General features: G+C 36.9%; 1 protein-coding gene across 2 annotated transcripts in view; it reads left to right on the forward strand.

Moving 5' to 3' along the window:
- capn10 (calpain 10) overlaps positions 1-17,588 on the forward strand; it is a 36,525-nt gene extending 18,937 nt beyond the window's left edge. For both annotated transcript variants that reach the window (XM_069897151.1, XM_069897152.1), the window contains 10 exons: positions 460-647; positions 1,619-1,836; positions 1,955-2,096; positions 4,464-4,630; positions 6,561-6,853; positions 7,613-7,815; positions 8,453-8,705; positions 11,210-11,406; positions 12,115-12,160; positions 15,575-17,588. In XM_069897151.1, coding sequence (XP_069753252.1) covers positions 460-647; positions 1,619-1,836; positions 1,955-2,096; positions 4,464-4,630; positions 6,561-6,853; positions 7,613-7,815; positions 8,453-8,705; positions 11,210-11,406; positions 12,115-12,160; positions 15,575-15,604 — 1,737 coding nt within the window. In that variant the 3' untranslated portion in view covers positions 15,605-17,588. The remainder of the gene's footprint in view (positions 1-459; positions 648-1,618; positions 1,837-1,954; positions 2,097-4,463; positions 4,631-6,560; positions 6,854-7,612; positions 7,816-8,452; positions 8,706-11,209; positions 11,407-12,114; positions 12,161-15,574) is intronic.
- Positions 17,589-17,925: the final 337 nt, after the last annotated feature.

The raw sequence follows: 17,925 nt of genomic DNA on the forward strand, positions 1-17,925 counted from the left end.
ATGCTGGAAGAAATAGAATGGCCCGAGTTTAGACAGACAGTGATGTCGTGGGCATTATTTTATCAGTGAAAGCATAGACATTAATTAAGAAAATATGGGAGATGGGGAGATAACTAACATCCCAGACTGCTGTGATTAAATCATTTTACCCTTAAAGACCTCACTCAACTTTTAATAATACAGCAAAACCCCCAGTATCTGGCACTTGTGGGGATTGGTAGATGCTGGATAAATGAATTTTCCAGTTGCTTTAGATTGTATGTTGTGTGATTGGTGAACTAACCACGGTGGGGTGCCAATTTTAAATTTACATATTTTTTTACCTATTAATTTTCTGTGCTTATTTTTTGGCTGGTTGCTTGAATTCCAGATAACGGGAGTTTTACTATACAATGTTGGTAACATTATTTTTTTTACCTTTGTTTTTGCTACATCTTAACCTCTTTATGTATAACCCAGGTAATACCCCCAGGCCAGGATTTGTGGATGCAATCAGGATGTTTAAAATGTAGATTTTGGAAGTTTGGACAATGGGTTGAGGTTATAATAGACAATCGGTTGCCATGTATCGGTCGTAGGCTCTGGCTTTCTTCTTGTCGCTCTGAAGAGGTGTTTTGGTTACCATTATTGGAAAAAGCATATGCCAAGTAAGGAATTTTAAGTGATCTAAAGTAATGTTTAATTGTGACATTTCACTGCACTTCTCAAAAAATTCATATTTCTATTTGCATTTTCTCCATATATGCATTGTTTTCATTCATTATATAAATGAGAAAATAACATTGTACTCCAGCTTTTCGAGTTATTGTAATTCTTGTAAACCAGAGGAATGCTTGTTTTAGTGAGCTATTTGTTAGAATAAAGAATCTTATGACATGGGGACTAGCCAGATATCATGCATGCATCAGAATGCCCTGATGAGGGAATACAAGCAGCAGTCGTGTGCTCAGTATAAAGGGATAGTTTACAATGAGTCAAGTATAGTCTTACTGGATAAAATGGGACGGATGCCAAACTGGTTCACTGAATTTGCTCTTCACTAATTTTACCTGAGTATTAAGCCAAAACTTGCACCGATGTATTGAACTATTTACACACTGGCTTATGGTCATTTTTGGCCAAAATGTGCAATTTTAACATCTTTGAATTTTATTTATTTTGTCTTTGTTAAGGGAAGTGTTCCTTATCTTCGAGGCTTCTTGGCTGCCTTTGCTATTTCTGAACCCTGTGCTCTTATTAAAAAGTAATTCCTCTGTTCCTTTTCTTTTTTTCACTCTCACTTTTTTTTCAATTTCTCATTGATTTATTGAGCTCGGCTTTATGGTCAAAGAACAGTTTATCTGTTGGCCCCACCAACCACCTCGATGAACAAGATCTATTGATGTGTAAGATGAATCTGAACATGGGTGTTTTAAAAATCCTTGTCTTGTTAATGACTTGAAAGCCTGAAGCTAGATTCTTTTAACTGTTGAGGTAAAATTTGACCAATCTTTATCCATCAGCAATTTGTTTACTGTTTTTAAAGTATTTTGTGTCTATAATTCAAACATAAGATGAATTTAAATTGCATTGTATTTGGTGAGGACATTGATAAAGGTAGTTATTGCTCTTTTCAAAGATTCCATGGTTGCTATGAAAAGCTTTGGGCTGGACAAGTGGCTGAAGCTCTGGTAGACGTCACAGGAGGCCTGGTTGATCGATGGACTCTAAAGAATTATAGAAAAAACAATGAGAAGAATAATCATGTCAGTTTCTCTGAAAAATCAACATTTGAGTTGATGAAGGATTTGATAGATAAAAGCTTTATAAGCTGCTCCGTTCATGGGTCCACAAAAGGTAAAGCCACAAGTTGCAAAAAATGGAAAATAACCAGAGTTATATTGTGATAAACCAATGTGATGATTGGCATAAATTAATTTGTGTATAATATGATTTTATGCTATTTGACCTCCAGGATCCAATGAACACGCAGAATTTCATGCCTTCATTGTTGTAGATATGAAGAACATTAGTGGACTCAAAGATGATGTGGTCAGTTTGCTAAGGATAAGAAACTTGTGGGATAGAAGATGTTGGAATGGCTCCTGGCAGGAAGGGTAACACCATTAATATTGTCTTTCAAATGATATGAGCTCAGTGGAGCTGTTTTTGCCTTTCATTTCATTTCAATGCTACTTCAGCCCATCAAAGGTAATTATCGTGCAATCTGCTTAAAAACATTATTGACAATAATCAAGTTAGAGCACGAGGGCTTTATTTTGAATATCGTGTGGTTGAGCACATTTGAGCCTCATCTTGACAAGCTCTTCTGGGGATACTCAGTACAGGTACACGATCCTTTAGCCGGAACCCTTGGGGGACAGTGTGTTCCGAATTTTGGATTTTTCCAGATTTCGGAAAGCCCACCTGAATTGTGCTGCCATATCCACCCTCACCCCCTTCCAGTCACCTGGCCATCTTCCCAAGTGCCGGTCCCTCAGCCGCCTGGTCGTCTCCCCCAAGCGCCAGTCCCTCAGCCGCCTCCCCCAAGCGCTGGCTGCCTCTCTCCCCACTTACTGGGTTTTGGAGCTTTCCGGATTTTAGATGTCCGGATGAAGGATCATGTACCTGTAGTAAGATTTTATTGAAGGTTTACTTCATCTCATTTTGCACCCTTGTTCTGACATAACTCTGGGAGACTATTAATAGTCTCCAAAAACATTACCAGTTTCACTAATAGTGCAAATCAAGCTTCTGAAGCCACAAGGTACTGCAACCACCATCATAATCTGTCATTTTACCAGCAGAGTAGAATCTTTACATATTGGTTGAAGCAATTGCTTCTCATCGACACTTATAATCAAATTAAATATTATATGCCTGACAACTTTAGTGCTTTAATGACAGAATTTATTGATGTATTTAAAGCAAATCAAGCATGATAAGAGTATGATTATTCACATATTCTTTGCAAAGATTTCTAAATTATCAAATGACCTTTGAACTACTGGGGTACTTGATGAGCTTCCATTGAGAGCTGAAATCTCATGTCATGTAGGCGATGATCTTCCTCCTTCAGTATTTGACACTCTAATAGCTTCTTTGGAAAATTCTACTCCTGATATTCAGTGTTTTAATTTTATTCTCTTTCTTTCCGAATCTGAATACAGTTTGAAAATGTGAATCATATCAGCTGAAATTTGAAATAATAGAGTAAAATAAGTTTTTAGCCCATTTTCTAGTACCACTATAAGCCATATTCACTCCTGAACTCTCCCAGCATGGCATGCTGGGAGATTACAACCGTAATCAGCAGTCAGTACTTGTGTGGAACCTGATTTTTTTTCGTCGTAAGCTACTGTTTATTAAAGCCAGTAGACTATTGTCAAAGACTCAACTGACTGATGCAAATCATTCTGCAGTAAATACAATAACTTGACTAATATTTAGAGAATATTTGAGTGATTTCTATTGACATTATGATTTCTGCACCGAAAAATTATGAATTGTCGTGGAATCTCTAGGTTTAAATTATATTTCCTGCTTATCAATATAACCTGAAGGCAGTTAATTTGTATTTGTAAAACAAAGGTGATCAGTAGCACTTACTAAGGCTTGAGTTGTTTGATGTTTGCTGTGATTCCTGGTGAAAACTAAATGTTCTACAATTAGTGAAAGCTCTGCTGGGCTAAAACCCACCCAAGAAAATGACCTGAAAGTGAATGATTTGATAAGCGAAGGAATTAATTTCACTGGACTACTGTAAAGAAAATAGATAATTTATCTTTTCCTTCCAAAGTAGCAACTGTCTCCATTCCCCTCCCTTCTTTAAGTACATAATTGACAACCTGAACTGTTCTGCTTGATTTAGTAGGTTCAGAACCAGAATTGGAATTTCTTTTCCCTACAGACCCCTATCCATTCCTATAGCCATAGAACTTTGAAAGCTGTTCTATCTACACTGAACAGCATGTACTCATGCTATTCAACAGAGCATAATACTTAGTGTTCAGACTATCACTTGCCCAGTTTCCAATTCTTCTGCAATTATTATCCCTTCCCATTTTTAAAATGTTTAAATTTAGACCCAAATTGACCTACAACCCCAGTATGTTTTGAAGAGAAAGAGGAAACCAGGGTACCCAGAGGGAACCCACACAGACATGGGGAGAACGTACAAACTCCTTACAGATACGAGCCCAGGTCGCTTGTGCTGTAACAGTATTGTGCTAACAATGCCGCCCATTACAGGTGCAGGATTTTTATAATCTGATTGACTAAATACAATCAACTCAAATATTAGTTAAAAGTACAGAGTTTCAATGATAGTTGAAATTGAATCACATTGGTTACAGGTATTCAAATTCTTTTAAACCCTCCATCTCATTTACACTTTCTAGATACTACACTTTAAAATTAAATGCAATTCACCAAGGGTTTATTGTAAGTATGTCCTGATTAAAAATGTGTGCTATTTTTAATAGTGGTGATGGTTGGAACAAAATTGACGTAGCTGTGGCTGCACAGTTGCAGTCCTTGGCGGAGGAAGGAGAGTTCTGGGTGGAGGAACAAGAGTTTTTAAATGAATTTGATGAGGTGACGGTTGGTTATCCTATAAATCCGGAAGGATACCTCCTCAGCCTTTTAACAGGTAGGTTTAGATATTTAATTCATTGCCAGTTTTGTAAAGATCAAGTATTTCAATATATTTTCCCATGTCGTATCTTTGAGACTGACCTCAGAGGTCATTAATTAGATCTGTTGATTCACCAAATGTGGACATGTGCTAATGCTGAAGCAGTTTAAGGTTGTAGAAACCATTTTCAGAGATGCAACCAGTTGAATGTTAGTGTGCGGAACTAAAAACAAAGACATTTATAGAAAGCTGCCACCAAGCCATCTGAAACTCCTAATAGGTCATTAAAAAATAGAAATAAATCCCAATAAGTTGCTTTAAGTCTTATCACCAAACTCTTTAAAAGCCTCATAGCACATTTCATGAATATGGTTACATTACAGAGAGCTATGCAGGTCTGAATGTGGAAAAACATTGCTGCTTAAATGTCATTTCAGACTTATTCCCACCAAGTCTTCAGGACTGAATATATTTTCTTTCACTGCACCCCAGTCATAGTGGAGGCAGGTGGTCTTTGATAAGGTGGACGGGTGGGTTGTTAAGTTTGTTACTGGTGCCTTCTATTTGCATTTGACTATTGCGTGCTACCTGCTGAAATTCAGGGTACGAAATGACTTCTCAGATTCTACATCATGATTGCTCATAGGCTTGGAGGCTCCTATGAGTTGGTGAGGATGTGGTATTTTCAAGAAGGCTTCAAGAACATTTTTTTTTTCTCCTCATTGGAATATCTGGCTGTGTTGGAGCTCAGAATAGAGAGCTTGTTTTGGGGGACTGGCATTGGACGTATGGACATAGTGGCCCTTCACCTGATCTATTTGAGTGAGAACAGTCTTGATGTCGGCTTGGGAATGGACATAGACATTATTTCGCTTTTCCTGTCAATGGGTTTGGAGGATTTTACAGTGGCAGATTTGCTGATTTTTTTTTTCTATATGTTGATTAGCCTACTTTAGCTTTACATGGCTCCAAAGAATGCAGAAGGGCAATGATTGTTGTGCTACTCTCTGGACCATGAGCTTAATTTAAAAAAAAAATGGAAGATTGCAACCACTGCATCCACTATCTCTCTCACTACTTTTAGGATCCAAGCATCTGTTCTTGGGGACTTGGTAGTCTTTAGCCTCAATAGTTGCACAATACTTATTTGCCAGTAAAAGAGATGATGTTTTAGTTCCACCCTCTGTACTTTTAAGTGTTGATGAGATATCTCTGATACTTTTTTGTGTAAAAGACAGGAAAAATATTTGATTAAACTCTAGGTCATACTTTTTACTCCCAGTTTCATTCTCAAAGGGTCCTATATTCAGTTTGACTTTTTTCTTTGCATATTTAAATTAGCTTTTAATGTCATTTCTTGCTAATTTGCCCTCATGGTTTATTTTAGATTATTTTTAGTCCTTTTCTGAATTCTGATTTATCAAAGACTCAAAGTCAACCACTAATATAAGATTTTTCTTTCAACCTATCAAATTCTTTAACTTCCTTAGTTAGCAATTGTTGGCTCATCCTCGTCTTAAGAGTCGTTACTCTTCTTGTAGGATATATCTTTGCTGGTGTCACAAATTATACCTTTAAATGTTTGCAAGTGATTATCTGACAGGTTAGTATTGCAGAGTCAATGTCACAAATTGTATATCTATAAGAGATGGCATCAGTATAATGGGTGAAATCATCTTCTGTTTAATAATTAGCATTAAGAATGATGAAAATATTTAAATGAATGCAAATTATTAGTCAAATATTCTGTTCTATGTAAATACTGTGATGACAGTTGTGTAAATATTTTGCAATAATACCATTAATAGATCAGTAAAAGGAGCTCGTCTGCAGTGAGTGCCCCTGTACAAACTATGTGTATGATCAATTTATTGACGCACACTTTTATTTTGTTTTATCGTGCAAATGACCGTGTTTGTTTTTAGTATTCTCTTTTTTTGTATAGGTAAAAGTTTGTGCCATACACTACAAATTTCAGGAGGCTGGGTCAAAGGTCAGTCTGCTGGTGGTTGCCGCAATAACAGCAGTTTCTGCAGTAATCCGAAATTCTGGCTGCGAATTCTGGATCCAGGTGAAATAGTGATCACAATTTTACAAAAAAAGTATGATTCGGGCAATAAAAATGGCAAGACTCTTCGGACTCGGGATACTCCTATACATTGTCTAGATAACAAAAGGTTCATCACTGATGTCCTCCAACAGAACTGTTACCATGCAATAGGACTGCACGTGTGGAAGGTACTTGCAGCTCAAACTAAATGGTTCATGCCAGTCATAAATATGTATTGGACATTTTGGTCATTTATTCTTACTGTATGGCATAATCTGCAACAATAAAATGCTCCTGCCTGAAGATTTGAAATCAAATTTAAATTTGCTGTATATAAGTTGATAAGAGTCACAAAATGAAAATAACTTTCTTGACTTTGAGTCATGGAATTATATTTGGACAGGAACAAATACTTTGGTTTACCAAGTCCATGCTATATCACCAGCGCTGATCCCATTTGCCCACACTGGGACGCTAATCTTCCATATGTTATTTATTTGTCTAAATGCTATTTAAACACCATGATTGCATCAGATTTCACCATCTCCTCAGTTTTGCGTTCCAGATATCAATTACTCTTTTTTTTGGGGGGGGGGGGAGAGGGGAAACATATTCCTCTCATTCCCTTTAAAACACTTTTCTTTCACCTTAAACTATATCCTCCTTTTGATATTCCTACCATGGGGGGGAAAAAAACATCTACCTTACCCACTTTATGCCTCTCATATTCTTGTATCAGGTCACCCTCAGCCTCCTTTGCTCCAGGACAAATAAGCAGAGCCTATCCAATTTCTTCCCATAACTGAAGTCCTCCAATCCAGACAACATCCTGCTGAGTCCTCTCTTCAGTGCAATGGTATCCTTCCTATCATGTGGCAACCAGAACTGCCCACTGTACTTGAGTGCAGCAGAAAAGCTTTGATTTTCTGTTCTCTGTGATATTTTAGGTGGATAAAAAGCGATTTAATTTGCAAAAAACCGTAGCCAAACCACCCACAATTGCAACAGAATGCCATATGTATGACAGAGAAGCAAAGCTGCATTGCGATCTTGCACCTGGCTACTACCTAGTAATCCCCAGTACGTTCATGAAAGATGAAGATGGAGAATTTCTACTACGTGCATTTTCCACATCCAAAATTTCACTGAGGTAAGAACACAGAGAGCCATTTACACAGACATAAAATAGCAGGGGTGGAATAATTGTGTATTTTATAAACTATGTAGGTGGATTTTAAAAGAAAAAATCAAATTCAACTTCTCTTCAGAATGGGCTGATTTGGTATTTTTGAAACTGAATTAAAGGACTTAATTATATTGATTATGAAAGATAAATGTGTCAGGCCAGTTCTTATTTTTTAAATGTGTCAACTCCAGAATTATGGCAAACTAATGCAGATTAGCAATCTTTTGATGGTTTAAATTTAGATAAACAGAACATTAACAGGTCCTTCCGGCCAATGAGCCCATGCAGCTTAAATACCCCAATTAACCTACAACCCCCCTCCTCCATATGTGCATCTGGAGGAAACCCATTCAGACATGAGAAGAATGTACAAACTCCTTACAGACTGTGCTGGAGTGCAGTCCAGGTTGCTGGCGCTGTAATAGTGTTGCGCTAACCGTGCCGCCAAAATGGATTTTAATGGAGAAATGGAAGGAAATGTAAATTTTATTTATTTTTAACAAGTGGGATATGAATTCACAACAACTTGTCCTGTTTTGCATGTATCATTATTCATGATGGCATTAAAAAGTAATATTCATAAAATGCTTTCTATTCATAGTGCCGTGAAAGCATCTCATCCACTTGCCAAGTTTGGGGAAAATGCTGAAGGGGAATGGGAGATAATACATTTCACAGACTCATGGATGGAAGGAAAGAGTGCCGGTGGAAGCAGGAACTTCCCAACATACAGCACTAATCCACATTTGTCATTTTCAGTCTTCTCCAGTACTGGCACTGGAAACGTTAGAATAACACTGTGCCAGGAATATTTTGATGGACAGTTTCTGCCAATAGGATTCCATGTTTATCAGGTAATATTGTTTACATGAGGCTGGAAAAGAGGCCGTGGATCAGAATTGAATGCATCATTGATTGAAAGTAATCCCTCCGAACAATACCAAATGAAATTGGTAAAAGAAAATTGCTAAGTATTTCTACAGAAAATTATAAATTCTTTGAAATTTTTCAAGAAAAACAAGGTTTTGTTTTTGAATAGACATCAGTTTGTTTGCATTTATTACTGGTATCTTTGCATTGATATTGCTATTATTTTGATTTGCTTATTGAGCATCAGTATTGATCAGATGCATCTTTACTGCCTATTTGCTTTTTTTTATATTTAAATTTAGACATACAGCACATACTGTAATGTGGGCCCTTTCAGCCCACAGGCCCATGCTGCCCAATTGACCTACAACCCTGGTATGTTTTTGAAGAGTGGGAGGAAACCGGAGCACCCGGAAGAAACCCACACAGACTCAGGGAGAACATGCAAACTCCTTACAGACAACAGCAAATTCGAACCCCAGTCGCTGGTGTTAACTGCTACACTAACTCTATCGCCTTTTCCTCATTGAAAATAAGTTGGCATTATGAAAATATATTTCTAAAACTTGGCCTGATTAGCCATGACTTTTGATTGGTTTAATACATTGGGAGATTACAGATATAGGAAGAGAGAGACCAGGGATCAACAAATTTTAACATTAATGCTAATTCCCAATTATATAGATTAGTTCAGTGAGTGGGACACCACTGTATCTGTCCTTCTCTTCATTCAGTTACCGCCAACACTCATGTTCACAATGAAATCTATACTCGCATCCATATTTGTTTTTCCCAATATATCTCCCTCAGTTTAATGTCCTCAAGTCTAAAAGGACACACCATAATTTTCACAAAAGAGCAGTGGAGGAGAGGTTCCTGTACTTGCTCCACATATCCAATGTCAGCATCCTTTCCCAAGTCACCAACCTCATAAAGGAAGTTCAGATCATAGTCATGGAGCTCTGCTGGACAGGCTACAACTTCTGCATGTTTGGCATTTTAAAGCAATCGCTCTATTCCAAGTTCTGTCACAGCAAGCAAGTTCTCAGTAGGACAGAAAAGGCACTTTAAAGACTCCCCAAGACCACTTTGGGGTTAAAAAAAATGCAACTCCTCCTCTGGCACAGCAATCACTGGCCCAAGAAGGGTAGGATTGACTGTTAAAATATTTGGGGAGACACTGTGCTCTTGAATCCTTCATTCCACAAACAGTGAAATGAGCATGCAATAACCAAATCACCCAACCCACTCAGTCAAGCTCCACTTCTTTCACTTGTAGTAGAATGAGTAAGTCCTGCTTTGGAATTGTGGTCACTTCAGAGCCCACAGAACTAAAGTAGAAGTAAGTCATCTTCAACTCTGGTGAACTCTCAATGAATAACACTAATGTTTACCTTAATCATGACTTTGCCTCATTTTTCCAATGCAGGTGCCTAACCTTATATGCAGGATTTTCGGGACTGGACACCTGCCGTTATTTGGAGTCTTCCAGATTTCAGAATAATTTTAAAATGGCAGCCCCTTTAAGCAAATGCAATGCTTCAAAATCGTGCAAAAATGCACAAAATGGGGGTGCGGGGTGTGAAATGAATTTGGACAAATAAAGACCATAAAACGCCATAATATCACTAGCATGTTTTTTTTTTAAATTTGAAAGTAAGACCAGAATAAAACTGGCTCAGAACCCTGTCCCTGTCACCCCCATCCCCTACCCCGTGGGTGCCCTCACTTCACTTCGATGGAAAGTCGACTCCCAGCCCTGAGCACCCAGTGGGAGAAAAGCAGCGGCTGGCGGAGTGAGGGAGAATGACCATCTTCCTTCCCCATAATCCCCAATGCAGCTGGAACCGCTCTGCCAGGGAATTATGGGGAAGGAAGATGGCCATTGCTCCCTCATTGAGCTGTCGCCAGCTGCCACCACAAGTGAACTCCGGGCTTAGCAGCACTGTACCCCTGCTGCTGCATTGGGAGTTAGATGGGGGAGGGGGTGACAGATGGCTGGGGGCAGGGGGGCGGTGACCGACAGACAGCTGGGGCAGGCAGGGGGACATCCGACTGGGGCGGGGGCGACTGATGGACATGGGGGTGGGGGGCGCTAGGAGCCAGGCGGTCATTTTCATTACCGGATAAAAGTGCCAGTTTTTGGAGGTTGCCAGTGTTAGGAATCTAGGATAAAATGTTTATTTCCATCCCATCCCAAATTCAAGTTAATTACAATAAAAATGTTTGTTTCGTTGGCATCAGAAATTACAGCTGTTGTGTTGCCAGCCAGCTTTCTGGCAATTCTGATCAGGGCTACATTGAATAATTTATCTATAATTCTTTCAAAACTTACTTTATTTAATATCTATGGAGATCTGCACCATTGATACCCATTATATTTTTTGTGGTCTTATTGTGGAGTAAGCGACAATTTCCTCTTTGTTTTCTGAAGCTTTAATATTAATCACTGATGCTGTCTTTCATATGTTTTGCTTATTTTGCACAGGTCCACAACACTAACAATATAAATCAAGTATCTTGTCAGCTTAAGGAGCCAGTAGTGAATTGTGTCCCTCATCGATATACACAAGAAGTAACCCAGCTTTGCAGTCTGACAGAAGGAAATTATGTGATCATTCCTTCCACATATCTGCCTGATAGTGAGGCACAATTCACAGTCACTGTGGAAATAAAAATAGATAGGTAAGAATACAAATGTTATTGCATCTCTATTTTTGTTTTTGGTTTTAATTTCTTAAATGTTGTTCAAAAATTAGGTTATTACACTTCCCTCAATTTGTTAATGTGAAAAACAGTTGGTATCTTTCCATTATAGAATTATGTACAAATGGCAGTCACTAATTTGAAATCCGCATGAAATAGTCTGTTGGATTACAAAAATAAGAATTAGTAATAGAAAGGATCATCTAGCTTCAACCAGCTATTCAGGTCGAGATGAGTATTTCATTTTGTTGCATCTTTCATAGATTTACACCTACATTTCTAAGAGCAATACATTATGATCTTAATATCTTTCATTGAGAAGAGATAGTAATCTAAGCTGGTCTTAAATTCAAAAAGGAGTCAATGGGGAGATCACAAACTTAATTACTATCCTTACTTACTGAAACCACTTTTGCAAACAAGCCTCAACATTTCAAGAACTTTAGCCTGACTCCTCATTAAACTTGCCTCAGGGGAATAGGATGGGTTGAATTCCGTTTATTTACCTATTTTCTGCCCAAGAGGTGGATTGTCAGACCCCCCCAGAGCTCTGCATTACTGCAAATTGAATGGATCAAAGTCAGTGCTTACTGTTTTTTTTAACTCTCATAATCAGTATAATTTTATAATAGATAATAATTAATAGACCATTTGATCTGAAATAATGCTATATTTATACGAGTATAGGAAACCATTCCGATGTCAGGAGAACTTGGGACGAATAATCAATGAGGTATGACAGATCTTTTATTTTCTTGAGAAATCCATCTGTATATCCATTTGTATATCAAGCAAAAATAATTGGAACTACATTATTTGGTAATTAACAGCATCCTGGAAAGTATGAGATGTCATTAATTTATTTCTGCTTTTCCACCTGAGCTTAATACTTAATTCAGAAACATTTATTTGAATATCCCACTATCGGATGAATGAGGTGTGCAGTTGGAGTTGGAGTCCAGAGAACTTGTATCCCTAAACTCAACAGGTCACTACAAAAGTGATTGTACCACTGTTTAACATGTTTTATAAAAGGTGAAATAGAAGTGTTTTTGAGAATGATATCCAATTGTGCAAACAATCCTAAGTGTCCCAAGTTATTCTTGGGGGGGCCAAACATTTCTTTACCATTGTTATTCTGCTTTGCAGTTGAACTTATGCTTTATCCTGTCAGAACATCAAATAATTAATTTTAAATATTTCTGTCAGGCAACACGAGTCATTCCTTGTATATTTGAGAATGTGAATGGCAAAAAGATGTTGCTATTAAACCAGAATTAAGCTAATTCTATGGAATAATTTTTTTTTGTCTTTTTGATAATTGACTGTCTTTTGAAATTTTTTAGGATCCCAAGAACAAGAGCGCCTGTTTCATTCCAGTGTTAAGATAGCTGGATGTTCTAGTAATTGCAGAACAATATTGTAATTGTTAGTTATAATCGAAGGCAGAAAGCAAGTGACTTTGTTGATCAATATAATTTAGTACATTTTGCAGTTAAGTCATTTGATAAATATGTATCTAATATCATTAAATCCTTTTACTATCAAAGGCTATGAATAGGCAACTACAGGTACTTTGCATTGTTACATCATAACGAGATGTAAATTCGGACTAAGTAACTGGATTTCCTTGCTCATCCTTTGCAACAGTTCTTCTGTGTCATACAAAGCTACTGTAATCTTTGAAGTATTTATATTTGAACCTCGTAATAAAACTGTAAAATTAAGGAATTTTTTTTAATGAAAGAAAAATTATGCGTCTACTTTTTAAAATGGGTGGTTGCAGTGACTGCCAAGTACTGACACTGGTTTTACTGGGCTTTACTGGACTTTTTGCATAGGCTAGCAATACCTATTTTTACCAGAAGAGCTCACTGTAGCCAAAGATTTGGTGCAATAGCATGGTCAGGTGCCATTGGACATTTGTTACATTTTTTATATAGTGCTGTATTTTTGTTATATTTATTTGTTAAAATTGTGTTTGAGATAACTGTTCAAGTTGAATTTGCACAGAAAGTGTCAGATTGGTATGAAACAATTTTTGTTGCCCATTCAACTTGAACAACTTGCAGGTGATTATCTGATTATGACTGGATAAATGGAAACTAAACCCAGAGAGGGGAACTTCCACCAATTTGGAAAGTAGAAAGGATTTAGACAAAGATTATTTTGTGAGACATGTTAATACTGCAGTCAGATCGAAAAAGAAGTGGAGTGAAAGTTAATCAGATGAATATAAAATATTTGTGTCTTTGGTAAAGAGCAGTTGGGGTAGAACAGAAAGTTTGAAGGAGTTGTCAAAAAGGGGACATGACTGTAAGTAGGGTGGTAGTTTAGAAGGATGGAGAGTTTAAGAATGGAGTGATGACATGGAGGAATATCACCCAAGCATCAGTGCAGTGTGCAGCCAATGCTTGTTGCATGGTTGGAGGCCAAGTGCCGAGACAATGTTGATTGGTTCACCGAAGCATATGAGAGAATAGACCTTACACTCAACATCTGCAAAAACAAACACCTCTCCCCCTTCCCCACTGCTGCAACATAAAGCCGTCCAACTGTAAAGTGGGAAAAGGTGGGCCTCTTCCTCAATCTTCGGGGCTACTTCTCAGAAGATAAGAACCATGAAATGCAACATTGCCTTCAATGCCACCTTTGTCTGTTATGGAAAGGAATATTTGAAGAACAAGACCTCAGGCCTAGTACAAAATGGCTGATTTATCAAGCAGTGATGATCCCTGCCTTTCCCTAATCTTCCTGAGTTTTGGATGACCTCCTTCAGGCATACGAGGCACTGGGAAAATACTACCAACCCTCCCTCTTCAAAATCCTGCAGGTCTCTGGAAGGATGGGTGAACCAAAATCACGAGGCCTCAGTTATATACTCATGTAAACTATAGGTCCTTTCAAGATGAAGGGATGGTAAATATTTTTAATGTAACTTTGTAAACAACGTAACTAAATATTCTAGCCAAAAACTAGTTAGCCAGTGCAAAGAATTTACTGCCTATCCGAAACATAAATTTGAAGTACTGGTTTGGACCTGTAGCTCCTTGTGATTGATCTCATTTATTCTATACACTCTCCTTAATATATGAGCTACTTTTACAATGAAAAAAAAATATACTGACTTTTCCTTTTTAAAGGTCTCGCGGGTTCCCACTGTATACTGGTGTCAAAATGTTTTAGCTTCAAGACTTCCCCCAGATACCTGATAAGAAGAACGTTAGGTATCACTTCATGAGTATTGCATGACGATAGAATTTGTGGAGATGCTCTTTTGAGAATGTGATGCTAAACATTTCAGGTGGATCTATAACATCCAATAATGTTATTTGGAATTATCTCTCATGTCCTGACTATTGTACTCAATAAACATCATTAAAGCAGATAATCTTATTCAAGTTAAATGATTTGTGGGGTCAGCGTGTATTAGAATAACTTTGTTCTATTACCATATGCAAAACCTAACTAAGTTCAGTTCTCTGTTATTTTGCTTTACCCGATGTCAGCTCTTGTACTAATCGACCTGTTGGCCTATTTTGTTTGTAGTCTGCTTATACAGTTCTCTGAAACCAACTTTGGCCTTTTGCATTTCCATTTTCATTGGAGATTTGTTTCATGAACCTAAAATTATTCAATACAAAACTGTAAAACAGAAGGTACATTGTGGGATGTGTGGAGGGTTAGTATTTGAAGAGAGAGTTAGTGTAGTTGTAAAAATGAATTGATAGGTTGAATTAATCAGAGTCACTTTCTTCCTGGAATATTTCAACAGGAAAAGCTCATTGTGTTGATGAGTGAAGCTAGAATTGTGTCTTTGGGTGTTTTAAGGCGACTCAATAAATTATACTTTCAAAAAATAATAGAAAACAATAGGAAAGCAAGAAATCAGTTTGGGCATTTTTGTAAGGTAGCTTTTTTGTAGTTTTTATATGGGTTTTATAGCAAGGCACATTTTTATTGATTTTTCCGAGTTGAGTATTCAGCTTGTGAATAACATGGCATGGTCCATTTTCCAATAGAGTAGGTCAAAGATTAGAAGACTTTGCTACTTCCATACCTATATGATGATGTTTCTGCAGTTATTAGGTTTAATATTGTATTGACAAGAATACTAATAAATAACTTTCTCTTTTGTTTCCATGAGGTTTCGTATATCTCAGTAATGCAAAGGTAGGATCCAAGTTCCAAACCCAACAAGCGCCTGATCGACTAAAAAAAATATTAGAAGAGAGTCATTCTGGAGACATTCACGCTGTACAATTTTCACATCGTAATGCCCAACCCCCTTTGCATTAATAAAATGTGACAGGACTCGTCATTGTAAATAAGCAATTCTGCTTTAAGCAATCTGGCGATGTGCTTGTTGCGCAGGAGTAAGAACAAAAGCTGCCCCAGAAGTGGACGCTACTTCAAAGAGTTAGCAGCTCTGCATGCAGTAATGGACAAAGAGCTGATCAGTCTCCTGCTGCTTTGATGTTATTGAAGGTAAATGAGAATGACATTTAAATTCAGTTTGTACTTTCAGCACACACCGTATTACATGGTTCATTGAATTTTAAAGCTGCTGTGTGGTGACCTCCTCTGGGCTGGACTTTTCCATTATTTTAATAAAACTGGAATTTGAGCTGTTGTTCATTAATGCCATTGTTTTTTTTTCTCTCCTAATTTGTTTGACATTAAGGTAGAATATGAACAAGAAAGGTACAGTGCCTTTTAGTGCATGAAGAGCCTTCTGTTATATTTTTCAGTCTAAACACTTTTTGTTGTGGTTGGAGGCCACTCAATATCAAAACATTCATTCTTTGGTTTTTAATTCAATGCTCACCATACAGTGAGAACATTTGGGTTTGTTCCATTGACCTCATGATAAGTGACCTCATGCACCATCAGAAAAATGTATCATCACTACTGGCGCAGTTTTAGTACTGTCAAACATTGTTTACTGTTTTTACAAATAAATAAATTGCTGTAGAATAGATTGAGTATAATGACTATCTCCCCAGTGTGTGCAGAATTTCTGGATTAAGTGCCAACACTAGATTAATTCTTGATCCAGTTTTAAATGAATTTTTCAGTAAGCTGAACTAAGCAGGTTTTTCTGTACAAATAATATTACCTGTAATTCATGGTTTTAAGCTTGCAAGCCTTAAAATCTTTAACCATTAAAGTCAATGGGAGAAAGTTCACAGGTTGATCAGTGCAAGAGAAAATTCCTTTCATTGTGTTTTCTAATCTTAACGGTTATTTCCACTATTTCTAAAATATTTTAGTAACAAAATTGCAAAACGACAGACCTCATTTATGTAATTAAAAAGAGCAAAGTTTGTGCAAGTTAAAGCTATCAAAGTAACACAATTTTATTTCATTTTTAAAAATGATATAAATTTAATTTATGTTTTTGAGGTATTGAGCCATCTCAACTATTCCTAATCAATAACATTACTCTTTTAGTTTTTAGTTCCATGCTTACCTTCAGGGATATATTATGAAGTGCTACTTCTAGAACTGTATTTAACATTTTAGTTTTTTGAAAGACGTAATCAAGTGCGATTGTGCAAAAATTTCCAACATGCTGAAGGTGGTGTGTGATGATTAATTGTTTTAATGGATAACTTGTCATTTAATGTGTATTAACCTGTTGAACTAGTAGAATTAATTTGAATAAATCGGCAATCAGTAAACTTAAGAAATTTCCGTTGGATTTCTCTGACAACATTTGGAAGACAGGCAGATGTATCAGTGAGGGTACTGTTTTAATAATGATGTAGCTATCGGAATTTATCATCGTTAATCTATAGAATGGAAACCATGGGCAGTTAAATGTATAAATCTACTATTTGTTATAAATTATACTCTTTTTTTTCTCCAATAAAATATTGCTTGCATTTTCTTGTCTGATGCAGTCAACTTAATAATTAAATGTAAATATTTTTTATGCTTTTCCTGTAAAATGATAAATCTTGAGCTTCAGATGAGTTTGTGAAATGCTATGTTCTAGCAAATCTACAGTTGAGAAAACCTTCCTGGTTTGAAAGTATAAATATGTGATTGTCATTCCTTTGGAAAAATATTTAACAAAGATTAATTTATAATATTAATGTTTAATATTTATTTGTACTTTAATTCCATGTGTATGACCTGATCTTAGTTTTTCTGATGATGTAATAAGTTAAATAAAATGAACTCTTTTTACTTCATTTTGTTCCATGAGAATTCTTCAGTCTATTTATTCAGCCAGCTTCATGACACCTCTGTTACTGGACACCAAAGTTCAAAGTTTAGGTTCATTGTCAGATTAGGAGTCTGATGGGGGAGGGGTAGCAACTGTTCCTGAACCTGGTGCTACGAAGGTTGTTTCCTGTTAGCAGCAGCAAAAATAGAGCATGTCCTGCGAGGTGTGGATCCTTGATGATTGCTGCTGTTCTCCATCAGCAGCGTTCCAAATAGATTTTCTCGATCGTGGGAAGAGTTTTCCTGTGATGTGCTGGGCTGCAT

Source organism: Narcine bancroftii, chromosome 9 (assembly GCF_036971445.1).
Source record: "Narcine bancroftii isolate sNarBan1 chromosome 9, sNarBan1.hap1, whole genome shotgun sequence".
NCBI classification, from domain to species: Eukaryota; Metazoa; Chordata; class Chondrichthyes; order Torpediniformes; family Narcinidae; genus Narcine; species Narcine bancroftii.